This window comes from Macaca thibetana, chromosome 19 (genome assembly GCF_024542745.1).
Source record: "Macaca thibetana thibetana isolate TM-01 chromosome 19, ASM2454274v1, whole genome shotgun sequence".
NCBI classification, from domain to species: Eukaryota; Metazoa; Chordata; class Mammalia; order Primates; family Cercopithecidae; genus Macaca; species Macaca thibetana.
In genome coordinates, this window is record NC_065596.1 from 43,713,609 (window position 1) to 43,735,138 (window position 21,530).

Below are 21,530 nucleotides of genomic sequence, written 5' to 3' on the forward strand. Positions count from 1 at the left end.
GCAGGCTACATCGGTGTGGTGAAGGATGCCACAGAGTCCACGGCCCGTGTGGAGCTGCACTCCACCTGCCAGACCATCTCTGTGGACCGTCAGCGGCTCACCACGGTGTACGGGCGGGGCCTGGGGAGGACCAGGCTGGGGCTTGCTGGGCAGTGAGAGGGCCCTGCTCACCCCATTTGTTCTCCACGTCCACAGGGGCTCACGGCGCCCGGGTGGCATGACCTCGACGTATGGGCGGACGCCCATGTATGGCTCCCAGACGCCCATGTATGGTTCTGGCTCCCGAACACCCATGTATGGCTCACAGACGCCCCTCCAGGATGGTGAGTGCCCGCAGGGGACAGGGAAGAGGGGCTGGGGGAACCTAGAGGAGGGACAGGACTGACAGACACACTCATCTCCCCCATTCCAGGCAGCCGCACCCCACACTACGGCTCGCAGACGCCCCTGCATGATGGCAGCCGCACTCCTGCCCAGAGTGGGGCCTGGGACCCCAACAACCCCAACACGCCATCACGGTGAGTCCAGGGTTCCCCAGGTTCCGGTGTGTGCTGGTGCGTGTGAGGGTGATGCTGGCTGTCTGGGCATGGAGGGGTTTGTGGGGCCACCCAGCATTCTCTGCTCCCAGCCTCAGGCTGGTCCCTTTGAAGGAGGAGGCATAGCATGGCGAGGCAGGGGTAAAGCGGCCTCCTCTCCAGCCCCAATCAGTAGTGATTGTGGTTGCCCCTGGGCCTAGAGAAAGATTGCCTGGGTGGGGTGACCTTGGGAGGGCACCCTCATTTCTCTCCACCACAGTGTCAGCTGTGGAAGGGAAGTAACATCAGGAGTGCCTCTGGATGGGGCTCCCGTGAGAATGAAATTGCCTCAGTTCGGGGTCTGGTGTAGGGTGCTGTTCTGGAAGCATCCTCCGCATTATCACCACAGTTGCTCTCAACAGACTTTTCTCCCAACAGGGCTGAGGAAGAATATGAGTATGCCTTCGACGATGAGCCCACCCCGTCCCCGCAGGCCTATGGGGGAACCCCCAATCCTCAAACACCTGGCTACCCAGACCCCTCGTCCCCACAGGTCAACCCACAGTACAACCCGCAGACACCAGGGACGCCGGCCATGTGAGTCCACTGGGGCCCGCCCTCCTCTGCCCCTGCCCAAACCCTCCTACAGCCACCGCCTCCTTTCCCCTCCCTGCTCCAACAAATGCCCCCTTCTTTCCTGTTTCTGCAGGTACAACACAGACCAGTTCTCTCCCTATGCTGCACCCTCCCCACAAGGTTCCTACCAGCCCAGCCCCAGTCCCCAGAGCTACCACCAGGTGGCGCCAAGCCCAGCAGGCTACCAGAATACCCACTCCCCAGCCAGCTACCACCCTACACCCTCACCCATGGCCTATCAGGTAATGGTCTGCCTGCCTGCGCTTCAGGGTGGTGGGCTAGGGTGGCCTTGGGCCTGTAGGGTTGGCCAAGCCAGATGACTCTTCCCAATGACACTTCCTCTTTCCCCTGCAGGCTAGCCCCAGCCCGAGCCCTGTTGGCTACAGTCCTATGACACCTGGAGCTCCCTCCCCTGGTGGCTACAACCCACACACGCCAGGCTCAGGCATCGAGCAGAACTCCAGCGACTGGGTAACCACTGACATTCAGGTGAAGGTGCGGGACACCTACCTGGATACACAGGTGGTGGGACAGACAGGTGTCATCCGCAGTGTCACGGTACGTGGGGCCCAGGGTGGTGGGTGAGCAGGCATCCTCTCCTTCGTACCCCCTAAACTGGGGACAGACCTGTCCCCAGATGGTGATAGCCCAGAGTGGGCAGAGCTGGAATGGAGAAAGCCTAGAGGGCAAGGGGAGCTATGTGAACCTGAAGGAGGCATCTTACCCGATTTAGTGGGGAATCAGAGAGGGCTGCCTGGGGAAGGAGACATCTGAGCCAAGACCTGAAGAATGAATAGGAGTAAGCTAAGGAAAATGACTGGGTTGAGTGTGTTCCAAATGGCGGGAACTGCATGTGCAGAAGCCTGGAGGTGAGGAGAACTTGGGCATGTCCGGGAGCTGAAGGGTTTGTTGTGGCTGGAACATAAAGAGCCAAAGTGGGCTGGGCAGTGGTTCACACCTACAATCCCAGCACTCTGGGAGCCTGAGGTGGGCAGATCACCTGAGGTCAGGAGTTCAAGACCAGCCTGGCCAATATGGTGAAACCCTGTCTCTACTAAAAATACAAAAAAAAAAAAAAAAAAAAAATCCATTAGCTGGGCGTAGTGGTGCACGCCTATAATCCCAGCTACTCAGGAGGCTGAGGCAGGAGAATCACTTGAACCCAGGAGGTGGAGGTTGTGGTGAGCCGAGATCATGCCACTGCACTCCAGTCTGGGCGACAGAGCAAGACTCCTCTCAAAAAAAAAAAAAGGCCGGGCGCGGTGGCTCAAGCCTGTAATCCCAGCACTTTGGGAGGCCGAGACGGGCGGATCACGAGGTCAGGAGATCGAGACCATCCTGGGTAACACAGTGAAACCCCGTCTCTACTAAAAATACAAAAACTTAGCCGGGCGAGGTGGCAGGCGCCTGTAGTCCCAGCTACTCGGGAGGCTGAGGCAGGAGAATGGCGTGAACCCGGGAGGTGGAGCTTGCAGTGAGCTGAGATCCGGCCACTGCACTCCAGCCTGGGTGACAGAGCGAGACTCCGTCTCAAAAAAAAAAAAAAAAAAAAAAAAACACACACACAAAAGTGAGTGATGAGACCAGAGAGTTGGCTGCACCAGCTTGGAGGACCTAGACTGTCCAGAGGGCGCCGGAGAGCCAAGGAGGAATCTCAGCAGGAGAGGGGTGGGAGCAGATCTGTGGTGTGGAATTCTCCATCCATCAGTGATGGATTGGGGGTGGGGAGACTGGCTGGGAGCCCAGGGGGAGGTTGGGCTGCACTAGTGCAGGGCTGTGGGGATGAGGCAGGAGGCAGGTGGGAGAGGCCTTCACGGGCTGAATGGCCAGGCCTCAGAGCTAGGGGCTTATTGGTAAGGGAGGTGACCAAGATGAGGTCCAGAGCTCTGGTGGGGCCTGCAGACCATGGGGTGGTCCCTGAGACCAGGTTCAGGAAAAGGAGCAGGTGTGGGGAAGATGCTGAGGCAAGTTTGGGTCCTGAAGAGTCAAGAAGCAGTCTCCTTTTTGCCTGTTAGCTTCATTCTGATGCTTCCCTTGCTGATTGGGTCACCTTGTCCACCTACCCTGACATGTACCACAGGCCCCAGGCCTTGGAACCAGCCCCAGCCTTGGCCTTTCCTGCCCCCATTTCACCTTGAGTTCTCAGAATGAGCCCTGAGCCTGTGTCCCCTGGAGTGTGGGCCTCAGTCCCATGTTGGGAGCAGGACAGGCTGACCAAGCTGTCCCCATCCTCCAGGGGGGCATGTGCTCCGTGTACCTGAAGGACAGTGAGAAGGTCGTCAGCATTTCCAGTGAGCACCTGGAGCCCATCACCCCCACCAAGAACAACAAGGTAAGGGCAGGGGGCAAGGAGATAAGATGGGGTGTTGGGTGCTGACACGGACCCTGACCACGTTACCCCCACCCCCAGGTGAAAGTGATCCTAGGCGAGGATCGGGAAGCCACGGGCGTCCTGCTGAGCATTGATGGTGAGGATGGCATTGTCCGTATGGACCTTGATGAGCAGCTCAAGATCCTCAACCTCCGCTTCCTGGGGAAGCTCCTGGAAGCCTGAAGCAGGCAGGGCGGGTGGACTTTGGCAGGTGAAGAGTGGTCGTCCTTCCTTCCCTGGCCCTTGGCTGTGACCCAAGATCCTGCTGCAGGGCTAGGCCGATCGTTCTGGATTTCCTTTTATTTTTCTTTTTAGTTTTCCATCTTCTCCCTCCCTGGTGCTCATTGGAATCTGAGTAGAGTTTGGGGGAGGGTCCCTACCTTCTTGTACCTCCTCCCCACAGCTTGCTTTTGTTGTACCGTCTTTCAATAAAACGAAGCTGTTTGGTCTAAAAGTGTGTGTGTGTGTGTGTGTGTGCGCGCGCCATGGGAATGAGGTGTCTTTAAGTGGGGTCATTTGCAGACCCCACTTCCTTGCTTTGTGGTTGGGGCAAATAACGGGGGGGGGGGGGTGTGTGCGCGCGCGCGCGCCGTGGGAATGAGGTGTCTTTAAGTGGGGTCATTTGCAGACCCCACTTCCTTGCTTTGTGGTTGGGGCAAATAACAGGACGCTATCTGAATCTGTTTTCCCATCTAGATAATAGTGATAGCACCTGCCCCAGAGGGCTCTTGAGGGGAATGTGTATGAGAAGACATAGGAAGGAGATGATCAGAGTAGAGCTTGTCATGTGATTGAAGACATTATATCTTATTCAGGCATGAATTATGCAAAGTGAAAATCACAGTATCCTCCAGGAAACCTAGATTTGTGGTGCAGGATACAGTGCTTGATGGTCTTTTTTGTTTTTTCTTTTTTCTTTCTTTTTTTTTTTGAGACAGTGTTGCTCTGTCACCAGGCTGGAGTGCAGTGGCACGATCTTGGCTCACTGTAACCTCCGCCTCCCAGGTTCAAGCGATTCTCCTGTATCAGCCTCCCCAGTAGCACGTACCACCACACCCAGTGAATTTTTTTGTATTTTTAGTGGAGACGGGTTTCACTATGTTGGCCAGGATGGTCTTGAATTCCTGACCTCGTGATTCGCCCGCCTCGGCCTCCCAAAGTGCTGGGATTACAGGCGTGAGCCACTGCGACTGGCCAATGGTCCTTTATTTTTTCTTTTCTGTTTGAGATGGGGGTCTCACTCTATTGCCCAGGCTGGAGTTCAGTGGCACAGTCATTGCTCACTGCAGCCTCAACCTCCTGCGCTCAAGCGATCCTCTTGCCTCAGCCTCCTAAGTAGCTGGGACTACAGGCGTGCACCACCACGTCTGGATAATTTTTTTATTTTTAAATTTTTTATAGAGACGGGTCTCACTATATTGCTCAGGCTGGTCTCGATCTCCTAGCTTCAAGTGATCCTCCTGCCTCGGCCTCCCACAGTGCTGCAGTTACAGGCGTGAGCCACAGTGCCCGGTGGTCCTTTTCCTTGAACCCTGATAGCAGTGACACCAGGATTGCTGTAGCTTATCCAGTGGGTGCAATCTTAGAGACTGGGGCTTAGTACCCAGAACCTGTTTCCCTTCCTCGTTGGATATTCCTGTCTTTTTACAAATGTAAATGTACTATAAAACATTTCAGGCAGGGCACGATAGCTCATGCCTGTAATCCCAGCACTTTGGGAGTCCAAGGGGGGCGGATCATTTGAGGTCTGGAGTTAAAGACCAGCCTGACCCAACATGGTGAAACCCTGTCTCTACTAAAAATACAAAAAAAGTTAGCCAGGCATGGTGGTGGGCGCCTGTATTCTCAGCTACTTGGAAGGCTGAGGCATGAGAATCACTTGAACCTGGCAGGTGGAGGTTGCAGTGAGCCGAGATTGCGCCAACGGCACTCCAGCCTGGGTGACAGAGCAAAACTCTGTCTCAAAAACAAAAAACATTTCAGATGTTCAAGGTTATATACCAAGAACACCCATGTCCCCACCACCCAGCGGAGGAAACAGGAAACAATATGTACTAGATAGGACCCACTTCAGCAGCACCCCAATCCATTCCCCCAGAAGTAACCAGGAGTGCCGAGTTCGTTGTGTCTTTCCCTTGCTTGAATTCGTATTTTTACTACCTTGGTATTTGGTTTTAAAGTTTACATAAACAGGATCTGATTTTTCTTCCACTCAATTTAGGGGAGGTTTGTAGTGTCTATCTATAGCCTCTAATTCGTTTGTCAGTCAAGCCCTCTACAGCCAGATACTGCTGTTCTTTGGCTGAGCCTCAGGTAAAATGGTTGGCTCTCCAGTCCTTTATAGAAAATCATGGTAGGAAGGGGCCGGGCGCGGTGGCTCACGCCTGTAATCCCAGCACTTTGGGAGGCCGAGGCGGGCGGATCACAAGGTCAGGAGATCGAGACCATCCTGGCTAACACAGTGAAACCCGGTCTCTACTAAAAATACAAAAAAAGTAGTAGGGCATAGTGGCGGGCACCTGTAGTCCCAGCTACTCGGGAGGCTGAAGCAGGAGAATGGCATGAACCCTGGAGGCGGAGCTTGCAGTGAGCCGAGATCGCGCCACTGCACTCCAGCCCTGGTGACAGAGCAAGACTCTGTCTCAAAAAAAAAAAAAAAAAAAAAAAAAAAAAGTAGGAAGGAATGGGAGAGAAAACAGATTCCTCCTCCCAGCTCCATGTGAGGAAGAGTTTTATTATTAATTTTTATTTTTTTGAGACGGAGTCTCCCTCTGTCTCCCAGGCTGGAGTGCAGTGGCACCATCTAGGCTCACTGCAACCTCCGCCTCCCGGGTTCAAGCGATTATCCTGCCTCAGCCTCCCCAGCAGGTGGGACTACAGGCGTGCACCATCATGCCTAATTTTTTTTTTTTTTTTTTTTTTTAGTAGAGAGGGGGTTTTGCCTTATTGGCCAGGCTGGTCTCAAACTCCTGACCTCAGGTGATCTGCCTGCCTCAGCCTCCCAAAGTCCTGAGATTATAGGCGTGAGCCACCGCGACTGGCCTATTATTATTAATTTTAAAAATAGAGATGGCAGTCTTGCTATGTTATCCAGGGTGGTCTCAAACTCCCGGCCTCAAGCGATCCTCCTGCCTCGGCCTCCCAAAGCGCAGGGATTACAGGTGTGAGCCACCGTGCCTGGCCAAAAGAGTTTTCGAGGACTGGCTTTTCAGGTCGCTTTCAGGGCCTCAATGTATATTTCTGACAATTGGGAGGTGAGGACCGATGCCCTTACACAGTGAGACAAGCGACCTGACTCGTGACTATTTTTTTGGACAAATCAGGCAGCCACTGACTCCATTATGGCCTCAGCTTTACCTCTGGGCAATGAGTGTGATCCCTTCCCTCGCTGCGTCCTTTGCAGGGGCGGTGGCGCTCTGCAAGGCCCAAGCGGGGCGTGGTCCAGATGACTTTGGATCCCAGTTGGCGCCCCCCCCAGAGGCAGCCAGGAGAATGGTTAGAGGCAAGCGCTCCTGCAGCAATCCGCCCGATGACTTTGGTCTCTCTCGGGCTTCCGTCCACCCGCCCCGCCTCCGCGCTTCCATTGGCTGTAGCTCCGGCCCGGGGCGGGTGAAAAGGGAGCGAGTGGGCGGGGCCGCGTGGCGTCAGCGCAAGATGGCGGCCTCGGCAGCGCTGTGCTCGCGCTTGCGGAGCGGGCTCCGGCTCGGCTCGCGGGGACTGTGCACGAGGTTGGCGACGCCGCCCCCCCGGGCCCCAGATCAGGTGAGCGGAACGAGGGTGGCACTCTGAATGTGGGGTCCCTTTCCTGGAGTTCCGGACATATCGCCGCCCCTTGGGGGTTCCTGGACGCCTCACCTCAGGGTGCTGAATGAAACGCCGCTTGCGTTTTGGGGCCCTTCCCAGCCTCCTGGGTGGACAACACTTGCTCCCCTAGGCTGGAGGCTGGGAACCCAGATGTGTCCTCTAGACCCCACCTCCCACCCACGTGGGTGCCGGAGGAGGAGAAGGTTACCGGTTCCCCATCTCAGTGACCACTCAGGTGATACTTGAGCAGGAGGGGCCTGGTATGCTGGAGTCCCAGTCTGGCCGTGGGAGTTATTTTCTCTGTGGCGTTGGTGGTGATGAGGTAGACGTTTGGGTTTCCAATTCGACCTGCCTCCATGTTGACAGAGACCCAGCCATTCTGACCTCCAACTCTATCACTTCTGTACCCGAGTTCCCCAAGCCCCACACAAGTGATTGCCCCTCCCCGCCTCCGCTCCCATCCCTTACCCTGTAACTCTGCTACCTTTAGCCCCAAGCAGCCGGATGTCGTAACTCCCCGTCCTGTCTGTTCCCCTTCCCCCACCACTTGTGACCTCCGTTTCCTCTCATCCCAGTGTTTAGGCCCTCCCATCCCTTATTCTCCGTGCTCTGCTTTTCTGGACTGCAGACCCTCCAGTCCTGTTGCCTTCAGGATCCTGTGCACCTGGCCTGTTAGCTCTTAAAACTCCTGGCATCCTGGTGCGGGACAGTCTGCTTTTGACCCTCTGAGCGCCCCACTTCCTGACTGCGCCTCCAGGGACACAGATGTCCAGGGCTCTGTGGGTGTCTGCCTCTTGGCTCCCGAACTTGATTCTTCTTGTACTGGAAGGTTGGAACCATCCTGACCTCTCTTCTCTCTTAGCTGACCTCCCCTTTCTCAATCGCAGGCCGCAGAGATCGGGAGCCGCGGGGGCACTAAGGCACAAGGGCCACAGCAGCAGCCGGGTTCAGAGGGTCCCAGCTATGCCAAAAAAGTTGCGCTCTGGCTTGCTGGGCTGCTTGGAGCTGGTGGGACCGTGAGCGTCGTCTATATCTTTGGTGAGGGACGTATCCCTGCCCTCCAGTTTTGTTCCTTGGCCTCCCTAGTCCACTGTGAAATCTCCCACTCTTACCCCCTACCAACGTGTCTCATCTTCATTCCCTGGCTCCTTCCTCAATAGGGCAGCCAAATAGGACACCTACCTTGAAAACCAGGGAAGTCTTCTTTCTTCTCCCTTCTGCTCCTTAAGGTTCTAGTCTTTCTAGTTGGTTCCTGTACCAGGATACAGGAAAGAGGGAAAGATGGGGAAGGATAGGCCTGAATCAGCTTCCTAAACTTTGTCTTTACTCAGCACCCAAAAATCCAGCCTTCCACTAGTTCCTTTATCCCACAGACCCAAGAGTCCCAGCCCCAGCCCCCTTTCTCTCAAAGACCCAGGAATCTTGGCTCCCAGCCCCCTCCTGGCTTGAATCCAGGAGGCTGTGCCTCTGACTCTCTTTCCTCAGATCCAGGAGTCCAGGCCCTTTATCCCACTCCTCCCTCAGGACCCAGGGGACTGGGCCCTAATTCCTCATATTCATCCTGGTCTCCCTTGCAGGAAACAACCCAGTGGACGAAAATGGTGCCAAGGTGAGGGGGAAAGAGACCGAGGCCTTGCCAGGAGTCCTAGCCTGTGGGTGAGAGGGGTCCTCTTTGGTCTGTTTAGGCACATTGCTTGTCTGGAGTGAGCCTGTCTTTCCCAGTGACCTTTGCCTATTCCTGTTGGGGTCCTGGAGATTCCTTTTCTGTATGTGATGGGGTTCTGCCTCTGACATCCTAAACCTTCCATTTTTCTCTCCACCTCCCAGATTCCTGATGAGTTTGACAATGGTGAGTAAACAAGCACAGATTCTGGAGTCCCTGACCCTCTCAACTCTGTCATTTGTAAGGATGTCTCTCTCTCCCCATCTGGTGTCTCCGGCCCCTCCTCCTTCCACTGGGGAGGTGGGGGAGCCAGCAGCTGGATGGCGTTGTGGGGAGGGACATTACAAAGCCCAAGCCCGCTTCCCTGGCCCCTCAGCCCCGAGCAGATGGTCAGAGACAGATGGGGGAGGGGAGCCTTGGGTGGGAGGGCTTGGGGACACAGCGTGGCCTATCTCCAGACACATGGGTTCCTGTGTCTTAGACCAAGCATCTGCAGCTCCCAACTCCTTCCCCATCCCCCTCAAGCCCCTACCCCATTAGGCTCATTTTCAAAACAATGCCTCCTTCCTCCCTCTCCATCTGGTTAACCAGCTTTTGGTGGTGAAGTTTATGACAAATTGGATAGTAGAGATTAGTTGTCAATCGTGTCATACCTGGCTCTTCCCAGGAGAAGAATGAAATTGGTGGGTCCAGAAAGCCACCTGTTTATGTTGGGGGACGTTTGCAAACAGTCATGTTAATACATTGATTGTTTCAAACTGGGCAGGTGGGTGAGTGCCATTTTAACCGGGCAGTTGTAGAATCATGCTGTCTTCCACAAATAATATGCTGAATTAAATTGGGCAGGTAAATCTGAAGTTTTAAAGTGTATATGTTTACTAGCCTAACTGGTTTCAATATTGTGTTTTTCTGTTTTTATTTTTTATTTTTTTGAGACATAGTCTTGCTCTGTTGCCCAGGCTGGAGTGCAGTAGTGCAATTTTGGCTCACGGCAACCTCCACCTCCCGGGTTCAAATATTTCTCGTGTCTCAGCCTCCCAAGTAGCTGGGAGTACAGGTGCACACCACCACGCTCAGCTAATTTTTATATTTTTAGTAGAGGCAGAGTTTCGCCATGTTGGTCAGGCTGGTCTCAAACTCCTGACCTCAGGGGGTCCACTCTCCTCGGCCTCCCAAAGTACTGGGATTATAGGCATGAGCCACCACTCCTGGCCCAATATATTGTGTTTTTTTAAGAGGAACGCCCATGTATTACCCTAAAAATACTATATTAAAGTAGGCAGCCATGTAAGTTTACTGTTTATACTAGATTCATTAGCCGGGAGTGGTGGCCTGTGCCTGTGGTCCCAGCTACTCAGTGGCTGAGTTGGGAGGATCACTTGAGCCTGGGAGTTACAGGCTGCAGTGAGCTGTGATCCCGCCGCTGCACTCTAGCCTGGACGACAGAGTGAGTCTCCACCTCTAAAAAAAAATAAGTTAAAATGAGAAAGTAAACTGGAGTCAGTATATTCACTTAAACCAGGGTTTTTCACCCTTGGCTCTATTGACACTTTGGACCAGATAATTCTTATAGAGGACTGCCCTGTGCATTGAAGGATTTTTGTAGCATCCTGGGCATCTGCCTACTAGATGCCAGTATTGCGACAATCAATTACATCTCCCGGCATTGCCAAATTTCCCAGGGGTAGGCGTGCAGACAAAATTGTTCCTAGTTCTGAACCACTGTTTTACAGTGTACAGATGTGTTTATATATTCATTGTGGTTTAGATTCAGCACACTGGCTTAAAGTGGGCAGATCTGGAAGCCTAGTGATTCAAAGTGGGCAAAATACACTGGCATAAATTAGGTGCAGTGGCTCACGCCTGTAATCCCAACACTTTGGGAGGCCAAGGCGGGAGGATCACTTGAGCCCAGGAGTTCAAGACCAGCCTGGTCAATAGAGCAAGACTCTGTCTCTGTCTCTATAAAAAAAAAGTATGTGTACACTGGCGTAATGTCGGCAGATTTATGTGTATGTGGGTTATTTATTTTTTTAAGACAGTCTCACTCTGTTGCCAGGCTGGAGTGCAGTGGCGTGATCTCGGCTTGCTGCAACCTCCACCTTCCAGGTTCAAGTGATTCTCTTGCCTCAGCCTCCCGAGTAGCTGGGACTACAGGCACGTGCCACCACGCCCGGCTTTTTTTTTTTTTTTTTTTTTTGTATTTTAGTAGAGACGGGGTTTCACCATGTTGGCCAGGATGGTCTTGATCTCCTGACCTCGTGATCCATCTGCCTCAGCTTCCCAAAGTGCTGGGATTACAGGCACGAGCCACCGTGCCCGGCCTTGTATGTGGGTTTTAAGTGGGCCAATGTATAAGCCTTCTGTTTCATACCTGTGGTAGTATGTGGATGTAAGTATCAGCTTAAAACGGGGCAGGTATATGAATCTCTGTTCCTATCTGGCGGTATGTCATTGCCTTCTATCTTTGGACCTAGAAGTGAGTTAGTTCAAACCAGGTGGGTATGCAGACCTGTTTGTATCTGGTAGATAAGAAACCCCTGGTTTGTCTGGGAGGTTGAGCAGCGGCTTATTGTGGAATCTCTTTGTGCCTGGTGTTCTCCTAGATCCAATTCTGGTACAGCAGTTGCGCCGGACATACAAATATTTCAAAGATTATAGACAGGTGAGCAGAAGCCCTGGGCTCAGTCCCCATGTCTCCAGCCCTGGCCTCCTTGTCTGAGCGCCCCCATCCATCCCTCTCCCACAGATGATCATCGAGCCCACCAGCCCTTGCCTTCTCCCAGACCCTCTGCAGGAGCCGTACTACCAGCCACCCTACACGCTCGTTTTGGAGCTCACTGGCGTCCTCTTGCATCCTGAGTGGTCGGTGTGTCCCGGGAAAGGCAGTGGGTTGGGGATAGACCTGGGCAGCGGGGTTGTGATGAGGTGGACTTTCAGCCCTAACTGTGCTGTGTGATCTTGGGGAGGAGATGTTACCTGTCATTGCCTCGCTTTCTTCAGCTGGGAGAAGGCAGTCATGCTAACACCCACTCTGTAGGGTGGTGTAGGTGTGCCCAGGCATGTTGTAAGCGCCACAAAGGAGCCAGACCCTTAGTCACACCCATGTTGTACTTCTTAACCTCCAAGAGCCACAAAGACAGAGGGAGAGAACTCTGTTCTGAGAATCCCCTAGGCTGGATCTTTGTCCTCTTGGGGACTCTGAGGGCCTCTGGGTCTTGGTGTTTCACTGTCCTCACTGTCTTCCCAGCTGGCCACTGGCTGGAGGTTTAAGAAGCGCCCAGGCATCGAGACCTTGTTCCAGCAGCTCGCCCCTTTATATGAAATTGTCATCTTTACGTCAGAGACTGGCATGGTGAGGCTCTGGGGCAGGGGAGAGGAAGGTCAGTGTGGCAGGAGGCGTAGAGATCTGGAAGACCAGGGCTCAGCCTGACCTTTTCTCCCTCCCTTCCCACCCGCAGACTGCATTTCCACTCATTGATAGCGTGGACCCCCACGGCTTCATCTCCTACCGCCTATTCCGGGACGCCACAAGATACATGGATGGACACCATGTTAAGGTGCCATGGGTTCATGGATGGGCCTCTGGGATTTGGTGGGGTTGGCACCACCTGAGGAAAGGAGGGCCTAGCTCTGACCCTAGCCTCACCTGGCTTATGGTTCTGCCCAGATTCTATTCCTGCTGGCAGGCACACGCCTGCCTCCAGCCTTGGCCAGACATCTGCACTCTTCTTTGTTCCCTGGAATCTGGGTGCGGGAGTGGGGGGAAATGAAGTCTCTCTAAAGAAGACAGGGGTTAGTGGTAAGAACGTACCATTTAGGAGCTGGTTTTATCTTGCTGTGTCTGTAACTTAGTGCTTCTGGGAAGGTTTGCTTATAATTGTACATATGAGACTGGTTGCGGTTTGTTTGACCTGGCGTCTGTTACTGTGGCCAGTGATATATTCAGGAGTCTGGATCTGTGAATGGGCCTCTGTGGATCTGGCTCCAAGTGTCTGTGTGTCTGTTGGGTTTCTGTTTCTGTCTGTGTCCTGGGGAGGGGGGTCTGTGTTGTTCTTGGGAATTCAGAAATACATGGACTGTGATCGAGGGTCTTGAAGGGTCTGTGTCTGGGAGCCTGTCTTTGTGGTTCCCTGGGTATGGCTGCAGATCTGTCTGCACCTGTTTACTTGAGTGAGAGGTTCTTAAACCTGCAACATACCACAGTCACCTGGGCAGGGGTTTAACACGAGAGTGGCCGCCTCCCTCTCCAGGGAACTTCCTAATGGCCTCTCTGTGTGCTAGGCCCTGGGTCTAGGAGTCTGTGTGATTAGCTCCCCAACATCCTGGGGGTTGTTTTGTTTTTTGTTTCTGAGACAGGGTTTTGCTGCGTCACCCAGACTGGAGTGCAATGGTGTGAACACGGCTCACTGCAGTCTCAACCTTCTGGGCTCAAGTGGTCTTCCCACCTCAGCCTCCCGAGTAGCTGGGCCTATAGGCGCACACCACCACGCTTGGCTAATTTTTGTGTGTGTGCACGTGTGTGTGTGAGATGGAGTCTCGCTCTGTTGCCCAGGCTGGAGTTCAGTGGCGTGATCTTGGCTCACTGCAACCTCTCCCTCCCAGGTTCAAGTGATTCTCCTTCCTCAGCCTCCCGAGTAGCTGGGACTACAGGTGTACACCACCACGCCCGGCTAATTTTTTGTATTTTCAGTAGAGACAGAGTTTCGCCATGTTGCCCAAGCTGATTTTGAACTCCTGAGCTCAGGCAGTCCGCCCACCTTGGGCTCCCAAAATTCTGGGATTATAGGCGTGAGCCACCACACCCCGCCATTTTTTGTATCTAGTAGATATGGGGTTTCACCATTTTGGCCAGGCTGGTCTTGAACTCCTGACCTCAGGTGATCCGTCCGTCTCGGCCTCCCAAAGTGCTGGGATTACAGGCATGAGCCACTGCGCCTGGCCCATGCCCACCTAATTTTTAAATTTTTTGTAGAGATGAGATCTCGCTGTGTGGCCCAGGCTGGTCTAGAACTCCTGGGCTAAGTGATCCTCCTGCCTTGGCCTCCCAACGTGCTGGGATTACAGGCGTGAGCTGCCATGCCTGGTCCTCTGTGGGGGTCGATGCCATCATCCAAAGCTGGTCTTTGAGAGGCCCTGGCATTGTGATCCCAGTATGTGTGATGCTGTGTATGTATGTTTTGTGTGTTTTGGGTCTTCTTGATGGGGGGAGAGTTGGGCACAGATGTTGACCTGATCTGTCACTCACTTCCAGGACATTTCATGTCTGAATCGGGATCCAGCTCGAGTAGTAGTTGTGGACTGCAAGAAGGAAGCCTTCCGCCTACAGCCCTATAACGGCGTCGCCCTGCGGCCCTGGGACGGAAACTCTGATGACCGGGTCTTATTGGACCTGTCTGCCTTCCTTAAGAGTAAGGCCGACCCCTGATCCCTTGGCCTCTGACCCTAGAGCCCCCGATTCTGAAGAGGAAGGATAAATGCATTATTCGTGGCTGGGCGACTGAGGTGCAGGAGGTACCTGAGCACCTTGGAGTCTTTAGGAGCTTCTTAGGATGTTCATGGAATGTTCAGGGGATACCTGGGGATGTTCAAGGGAACCCTTTCAGAGTGTTTAGAAGCATTCCAGGTAGCATTGACCACCCCCCTGCCCCAGTGTGGGACCTTCCCCTCGTGGGCCCTGCCTGCCTCTGGCCTTCAGAAGCCTGGCTGACCACCCCCTGTTGTGCCCACAGCCATTGCACTGAACGGTGTGGAGGATGTGCGAACTGTGCTGGAGCACTACGCCCTGGAGGATGATCCGCTGGCAGCTTTCAAGCAGCGGCAAAGCCGGCTAGAGCAGGTTGGTGCTCAGATGCCCAGAGTGGAGGATCGGCTCTGAGGCTCCTGAAGGAGGAGCCCAGAGCAGTCCAACTCCACACTCCTGGCTTGGCTGTGTGACCGTGAGCAGATACCTCCTCTCCACCTCAGTCTCTGTAACCAGGGGGACATAACACAGCCTGTCCTGTAGGGCTGCCAGAATGAGGGGACGCATTGATTCTGCAGCCTGCTCTGAGAACAGGAGACAGGCAAGGCTTTGAGACTGGACTGGAAGAGGGGTTGCCCTTGATGGTCTTGAGTAGGTCTGGGGTCACCTTGTGGAGGTGGACTGTGGGTTTTAGATCAGGTCTGGAAAGAGGATCCCTGGGCACATGGCCCAAGGCTGTGGGGAGAGTTGTGATGGTCTTGGTGGGACCCTGGTAATTTGGAAGTGGGACTGAGAGTACGGATTGCATCTGGGCAAGATTCCCAGGGATCTAGGCTGAAGTTCACCAGATTCTAGGTTAGGTTCCTAGAGTTGGGAGTCCCTGAGTGCCCAGAGAAGAAGTCCCTAGAGATTTGGGCCTGGGGACCCCCCAGGGAACTCCCCCTGCCCGCCACATCGAGACAGGGGTCATGGGGTGCAGGGGGCCAGGGGCAGGATGATGCAGTCTGATGAGGAGGGCTCTGGGGTTTGGACTTGGGATCTCACCAGCATTCACCTTGGGATAACAGGGTCTGGGATAGGATCTCAGGTTCGGGGGAGGGGTCCCTGGGATCTGGGGAAGGGGATTATGAGAGTTTGGGGCCTGAGAAGCTACTGCAGTTCAGGCCTGAATATCTCGAGTGCCTAGTATTGGAGTCTGGCATCCCCCAAACATTGAAGCCTAGGCTCCTGCGGCTCAGAGCTGGCTCTTCCCAGTGTCTGGGCTGGGGAGCTGAGGTCTAGGGTCCCTTGTGTCTGGGCTGGGGGCCCCAGGGTTTGGGGAAAGGGGTCTGGACTTGGCAGAAGTCAGGAGGAAAGGTGGCCCCTGGGCTGAGGCCTGGGGAGCTGGGCGTCTGGGAGGAGGCTCTGTCCTCCCTGGGCTGACCCGCTCCTCCATCTGTCTCCCGACCCCAGGAGGAGCAGCAGCGCCTGGCTGAGCTCTCCAAGTCCAACAAGCAGAACCTCTTCCTCGGCTCCCTCACCAGCCGCTTGTGGCCTCGCTCCAGACAGCCCTGAACTCTGGGCCTCCTCAAACTCAGTGCCGGAGTCCAGGGCCCCAGTGCTTCCAGACCAAGACTTGGGCCACCACTGTCCAATAAAGTACATCCCAGATGCCACACCTGCTGTGTCCCGAGAGTCTCCAGATGGGGGCACCGGGATGAGGTCCGGGACTTTCGGGTCACCATCCCACAGTGGCTGATCGGCTGCCAAGCACAGAGTGGGGGCTTTGTTGGATCAGAGCATATTTTTCACCCTGGTCTGGGAATGTAAAAACCCTCGCTGTGTCTTCCTGTGTGTTGTGTGATCTGTAAAAAATACATCTCCCTCTGACCACAGATTCCCCATGTGTGGAGAAGGGAAGAGAGGATGGCACTTGGCTTTAAAGACAGGTAGCTGCCATGCTGCTGTGGAGAGACTGTGTTATGGGCCCAGTGGGGCTCTGGTGGACCAGAGATCACCCCTCTCAACAGGCCAACTGCTGCTTGGCTCCAGCCAGTGTGGCCCTGGAGTAAAGGGGGCCTGGGGTTGCTTGACATGCCAGTTGTTGAAAAGAAGCAAGAACTTGGGAATTTTTTTTTTTTTTTTTTTTTTTTTGAGACAGGGTCTCACTGTTGCCCAGGCTAGAGTGCAGTGATGTGATCTTAGCTCACTACAGCCTTGACCTCCCAGGCTCAAGTGATCTCCAAGTGACCCTCCTGCCTCAGCCTCCTGAGTACCCTCTTGGAGACTACACGTGCGTGCTGCCACACCCAGCTAACTTAAACAAATTTTTTTTTGTAGAGATGGGGTCTTGCTGCCCAGGCTGGTCTCAAGTCTCAAGCAGTCTTCCTGCTTTGGCCTCCCAAAGTGCTAGGATTACAGATGTGAGCTACCGTGCCCAGCTAAAATTGGGGTTTTTATATTAAATTTCCCTATTTTAAAATGTTGACTCCTAACTAAAACAGACAGATATGTAGCAGTGTTCTCCACTGGAACTTTCTGTGATGCTTGGTTCATGTTCTAGATCTGTATTGTCCAGTACAGTAGCCAGTGACCACATAAAGTTTCCGAGCACTTGAAATGTGGCTAGCGTGACTGAGAAACTGAATTTTTAAATTTTGTTTTAGGCTGAGCGCAGTGGCTCACGCCTGTAATCCCAACACTTTGGGAGGCTGAAGCAGGAGGATTGCTTGAATCCAGGAGTACGAGACCAGCCTGGGCAACATGGTGAAATCTTGTCTCTAAAAAAATACAAAATAATTAGCCCAGCGAGGTTGTGTGTACCTGTAGTCCCAGTTACGTGAGAGGCTGCGGTGGGAGGAATCCCTTGAGCCCGGGAGGTTATGCGTGGCTGTGATGAGCTGTGATCGTGCCACTACATTCTAGCCTGGGTGACAGAGTGAGACCTTGTCTCAAAAAAAAAAAAAAAAAAGCCTTACAAATTTTTTTTGAGACAGGGCTTCACTCCGTCTCCCAGGCTGGAGTGCAGTGGTGTAGCTGTAGCTCACTGCAGTGTTGAACTCCTGGGCTCAAGCAATCTTCCTGCCTTGGCCTCCCAAATGCTGGGATTGCAGGAGTGAGCCACCGTGACCGCTACTTTTAATTAAATAGCCACATGTGTCTCCTGTATGGACAGTGGCACTGTGTATTACTTAAGAGTATGAGTTCCGGATTGTGTAAGTTCAAATCCAAGCTCTACCACTTCCCAGCTGGCTTGTGATCCTGTGCAAGTTACTTCAGCTCTCAGTGCCTCGGTTTCTACATTTATAGAATAACAGGACAGGCACAGTGGCTCTTGCCTGTCATCCCAACACTTCAGAAGGCTGAGGTGGGAGGATCACTTGAGGCCAGGAGTTGGAGAGCAGCCTGGGCAACATGGGAAGACCCTGTCTCTTAAAAAAAAAAAAAAAAGTTATTGTCTCATAAGCTACCTTTGGAGACCAAATGAAGCACTCCCATGTAGGCACTCAGATGGTAGCTATGTAAACCTTAGGCAAGGCACCTCTCCCTCAGTTTCCTCATCTCTAAAATGGGGTGATGGTAGTACGTTAGCAGATGGTTGTGAGGAGTAAATAGCACAGTCCGCACGTGGGTTATATGTATATATTCCCAGGGGCTTGCTGTTACCAGGCCATATGGGTTATTACAGATTGAAATAGCTGGGCATGGTGGCTGACCCCTATAATCCCAGCACTTTTGGGAGGCCGAGGTGGGTGGATCACCTGAAGTCAGGAATTTGAGACCAGCCTGGCCAACATGGCGAAACCCCGCCTCTACTAAAAAATACAAAGAAATTAGCTGGGCATAGTGGCTCGTGCCTGTGATTCCAGCTACATGGGAGGCTGAGTCAGGAGAGTTGATTAAACCCGGGAGGCGGAGGTTGCAGTGACCCAAGATCGCAACACTGCACTCCAGCCCAGGTGACAGAGTGAGACTATCTCAAAAACAAAACAAAAAAGCTCTGCTGTCATGAACTGATGTTCAGTGTTCTCATGGAGGAGACAGACAATGATCAGATAACTTCCGGGTAATAAATGCATAAAGGAAAAGTATAGCAAGGAGCCGCAGTAGTCTGGGAACTTGGAGGACTGGTTTAGACCGGATGGGATGGACGGGAGACCTCTTGGGAAGGCACATCTGAGCAGAGATGGGACGAAGTGAGGAGGGAAGCCCTGGGATAGCTGGGTGTGCCTGAGGCACACTCGGGGCCTCCACAACTGCTGTTCGCTCTGCCAGAAGTGTTTTTCCCTAAAGTCTACACGACTTATTCTTTTAGGCCTTTGCTTAAATGTGACCTTGGCATGGCCTATTTTTTTTTTTTTTTTTTCTTTTTTTGAGACAGTCTCGCTCTGTTGCTCAGGCTGGAGTGCAGTGGTGTGATCTTGGCTTACTGCAACCTCCACCTCCTGGGTTCAAGTGATTCTTCTGCCTCAGCTTCCCCAGTAGCTGGGACTACAGGTGCCCGCCACCATGCCCAGCTAATTTTTGTATTTTTAGTAGAGATGGGGTTTCAGCATGTTGGCCAGACTGGTCTCGAACTCCTGACCTCAAGTGATCTGCCCGCCTTGGCCTCCCAAAGTACTGGGATTACAGGAGCCACCGCGCCTGGCCAGCATGGCCTTCTATGGTCACTACGGTCAGCATATAAAGAAAAGTCATGAGTAGCTAGAAAGATGCTCAGAAATCCCTTAAAGTACATGACACTACACACACACACACACACACACACACACACACACCACACACCACAAAAGAATCCACATGAAATGCCATCGTGCCTGCCACAAATCTTCACAAAGGCTGGCAATTTTTATGATCTTTAAAATTTTCGGGCCAGGCTCAGTGGCTCACACCTGTAATTCCAACACTTTAGGAGGCTGAGATAGGAGCATCACTTGAGGCCAGGAGTTCGAGACCAACCTAGGTAACATAGTGAGACCCTCTCTAGGGGGAAAAAAAAAAAAAGGCCAGGCGTGGTTGTGGGCGCCCATAATCCCAGCTAAATGGAAGGCTGAGGTATGAGAATTGCTTGAACCTGGGAGGTGGAGGTTGCAGTGAGCCGAGATCAAGCCACTGCACTGCAGCAGCCTGGGTGACAGAGCGAGACTCCGTCTCAAAAAACAAAACAAAACAAAAACAAACATTCTGAGATATCTCAGACCTGGAATCTGTTCCCCCGATGATCATCCAGGGCAGGAATTTGCTTCCTTCCACAGCTGGTTGCCCAAATTCTGTTAAAATATATTCTGTGATGGGATGTCTATTCCCTCACCTAACCCAATATGAGACCTAATTTGCCTCCAGGTGACTGGTTTACAAGGTCTGGCTTTACTCTTTGGGGCCACATAACCTGTCTGAGCAGCGGGGATGTGGGAGGAGGGTTTCAAATGTCAGCCTGAGAAGCTTACTTATTTAGAAGGCACTGGGGAGCTATAGAAGAGTCCATAGCTCCCCAGTGCCTTCTAAGTGAAGGAAATGGTCCCCAGTGAAGGAAATGGTCTGATTTGTGCTTGGATAAACCCCACAGGGGCAGGCATGGTGGCTCATGCCTGTAATCTCAGCACTTTGGAAGGCCAAGGTGGGAGGATTGCTTTTGCTCAGGAGTTGAGCCTGGGCAACATAGGGAGACCCCATCTCTACCAAAAATAATAAATTAGCCAGGTGTGGGGGCTCATGCCTGTAATCCTAGCTACTTGGGAGGCTGAGGTGGAAGGATCATTTAAGCCCAGGAAGTTGAGGCTGCAGTAAGCTAGGATAATGCCACTGCAGTGTAGCCTGGGCAACAGAGACCTCATCTCAAAAAAATAAAGACCTCATAGGCCAGAGTGGTCACGGCTGAGGGAGGCACAGACAGAGGGGTTGGGTGGAATAAAAGAATCACAGGAGGATGTGGGAACTCAGGAGGTGCTTGATGCTTCTGGGGAGTGTTAGGGAGCGCTGCCTGGAGGAGGTGAAGTCTGAATGGTGAAAAAGGAATTAAAGAAGGGAGTAGAGCCGGGCACAGTGGCTCACGCCTGTAATCCCAGCACTTTGGGAGGCCGAGGTGGGCAGATCACGAGGTCAGGAGTTGGAGACCAGCCTGGCCAAGATGGTGAAACCCCATCTCTACTAAAAGTACAAAAATGAGCCAGGCGTGGTGGCGCATACCTGTAATCTCACCTACTCGGGAGGCTGAGGCAGGAGAATCGCTTGAAACTGGAAGGTGGAGGTTGCAGTGAGCGGAGCCACTGCACTCCAGCCTGGGTGAAAGAATAAAACTCCATCTCAAAAAATAATAATACATTAAAAAAAAAAAAAAGAGTGGAAAAGACTCCCTAGGGGAAAGGAACCTGGGATGTTCTGCCCAATCTGACCCATGGCCCTGCCTTGCTCAAATGCCAGTGTTGTCAGAATTAAGAATTTTTAGGCTGGTTTTTCCTTCTCCTTCTCTTTCTTCTTTCTTCTTCTTTCTTTCTTCTTTCTTCTTTCCTTCCTCCTTCCTCCCTCCTCCTCCTCCTCCTCCTCCTCTTCTTCTTTTTGCAGAAAAGTGTGTCTTGCTGTGTTGCCTGGCTGGTCTCAAATTCCTGGCCTTAAGCAGTCCCCTGCCTCAGCCTCCAAAAGTGTGGGGATTATAGGCCTGAGCCGCTGTGCCCAGCCTGGTCGTCTTTCATTCATTAAAAAATGAACTGGGCAGGGATTAGTGGCTCATGCCTGTAATCCCAGCACGTTGGGAGGCTGAGGTGGGTGGATCACCTGAAGGTCAGGAGTTCGAGACCAGCCTGGCCAACATGGTGAAAAGCCATCTCTACTAAAAATATAAAAAATTAGGCTGGGCGCGGTGGCTCAAGCCTGTAATCCCAGCACTTTGGGAGGCTGAGACGGGCGGATCACGAGGTCAGGAGATCGAGACCATCCTGGCTAACAGGGTGAAACCCCGTCTCTACTAAAAAATACAAAAAATCAGCCGGGCGTGGTGGCGGGCACCTGTAGTCCCAGTCACTTAGGAGGCTGAGGCAGGCAAATGGCGTAAACCAGGGAGGCGGAGCTTGCAGTGAGCTGAGATCCGGCCACTGCACTCCA

General features: G+C 53.1%; 4 protein-coding genes across 8 annotated transcripts in view; 2 read left to right on the forward strand and 2 right to left on the reverse strand.

Moving 5' to 3' along the window:
* SUPT5H (SPT5 homolog, DSIF elongation factor subunit) overlaps positions 1-3,976 on the forward strand; it is a 71,156-nt gene extending 67,180 nt beyond the window's left edge. For all 5 annotated transcript variants that reach the window (XM_050768886.1, XM_050768887.1, XM_050768890.1 and 2 more), the window contains 8 exons: positions 5-107; positions 196-323; positions 413-518; positions 954-1,112; positions 1,225-1,393; positions 1,506-1,709; positions 3,388-3,483; positions 3,562-3,976. In XM_050768886.1, the coding sequence (XP_050624843.1) occupies positions 5-107; positions 196-323; positions 413-518; positions 954-1,112; positions 1,225-1,393; positions 1,506-1,709; positions 3,388-3,483; positions 3,562-3,705 (1,109 nt within the window). In that variant the 3' untranslated portion in view covers positions 3,706-3,976. The remainder of the gene's footprint in view (positions 1-4; positions 108-195; positions 324-412; positions 519-953; positions 1,113-1,224; positions 1,394-1,505; positions 1,710-3,387; positions 3,484-3,561) is intronic.
* GMFG (glia maturation factor gamma) overlaps positions 1-21,530 on the reverse strand; it is a 257,896-nt gene that overhangs the window by 153,167 nt on the left and 83,199 nt on the right. The gene's annotated exons all lie outside the window — the stretch shown is intronic.
* PAF1 (PAF1 homolog, Paf1/RNA polymerase II complex component) overlaps positions 1-21,530 on the reverse strand; it is a 231,254-nt gene that overhangs the window by 94,922 nt on the left and 114,802 nt on the right. The window lies entirely within an intron of this gene.
* On the forward strand, positions 6,849-16,278 carry TIMM50 (translocase of inner mitochondrial membrane 50). Its single transcript, XM_050769134.1, is given in 12 exon segments — positions 6,849-6,950; positions 6,952-7,284; positions 8,214-8,364; positions 8,904-8,935; positions 9,154-9,175; positions 11,596-11,654; positions 11,739-11,858; positions 12,240-12,344; positions 12,451-12,549; positions 14,244-14,400; positions 14,722-14,828; positions 15,906-16,278. Coding segments are annotated over 12 exon segments (1,374 nt in total). The 5' UTR covers positions 6,849-6,863; the 3' UTR covers positions 16,008-16,278.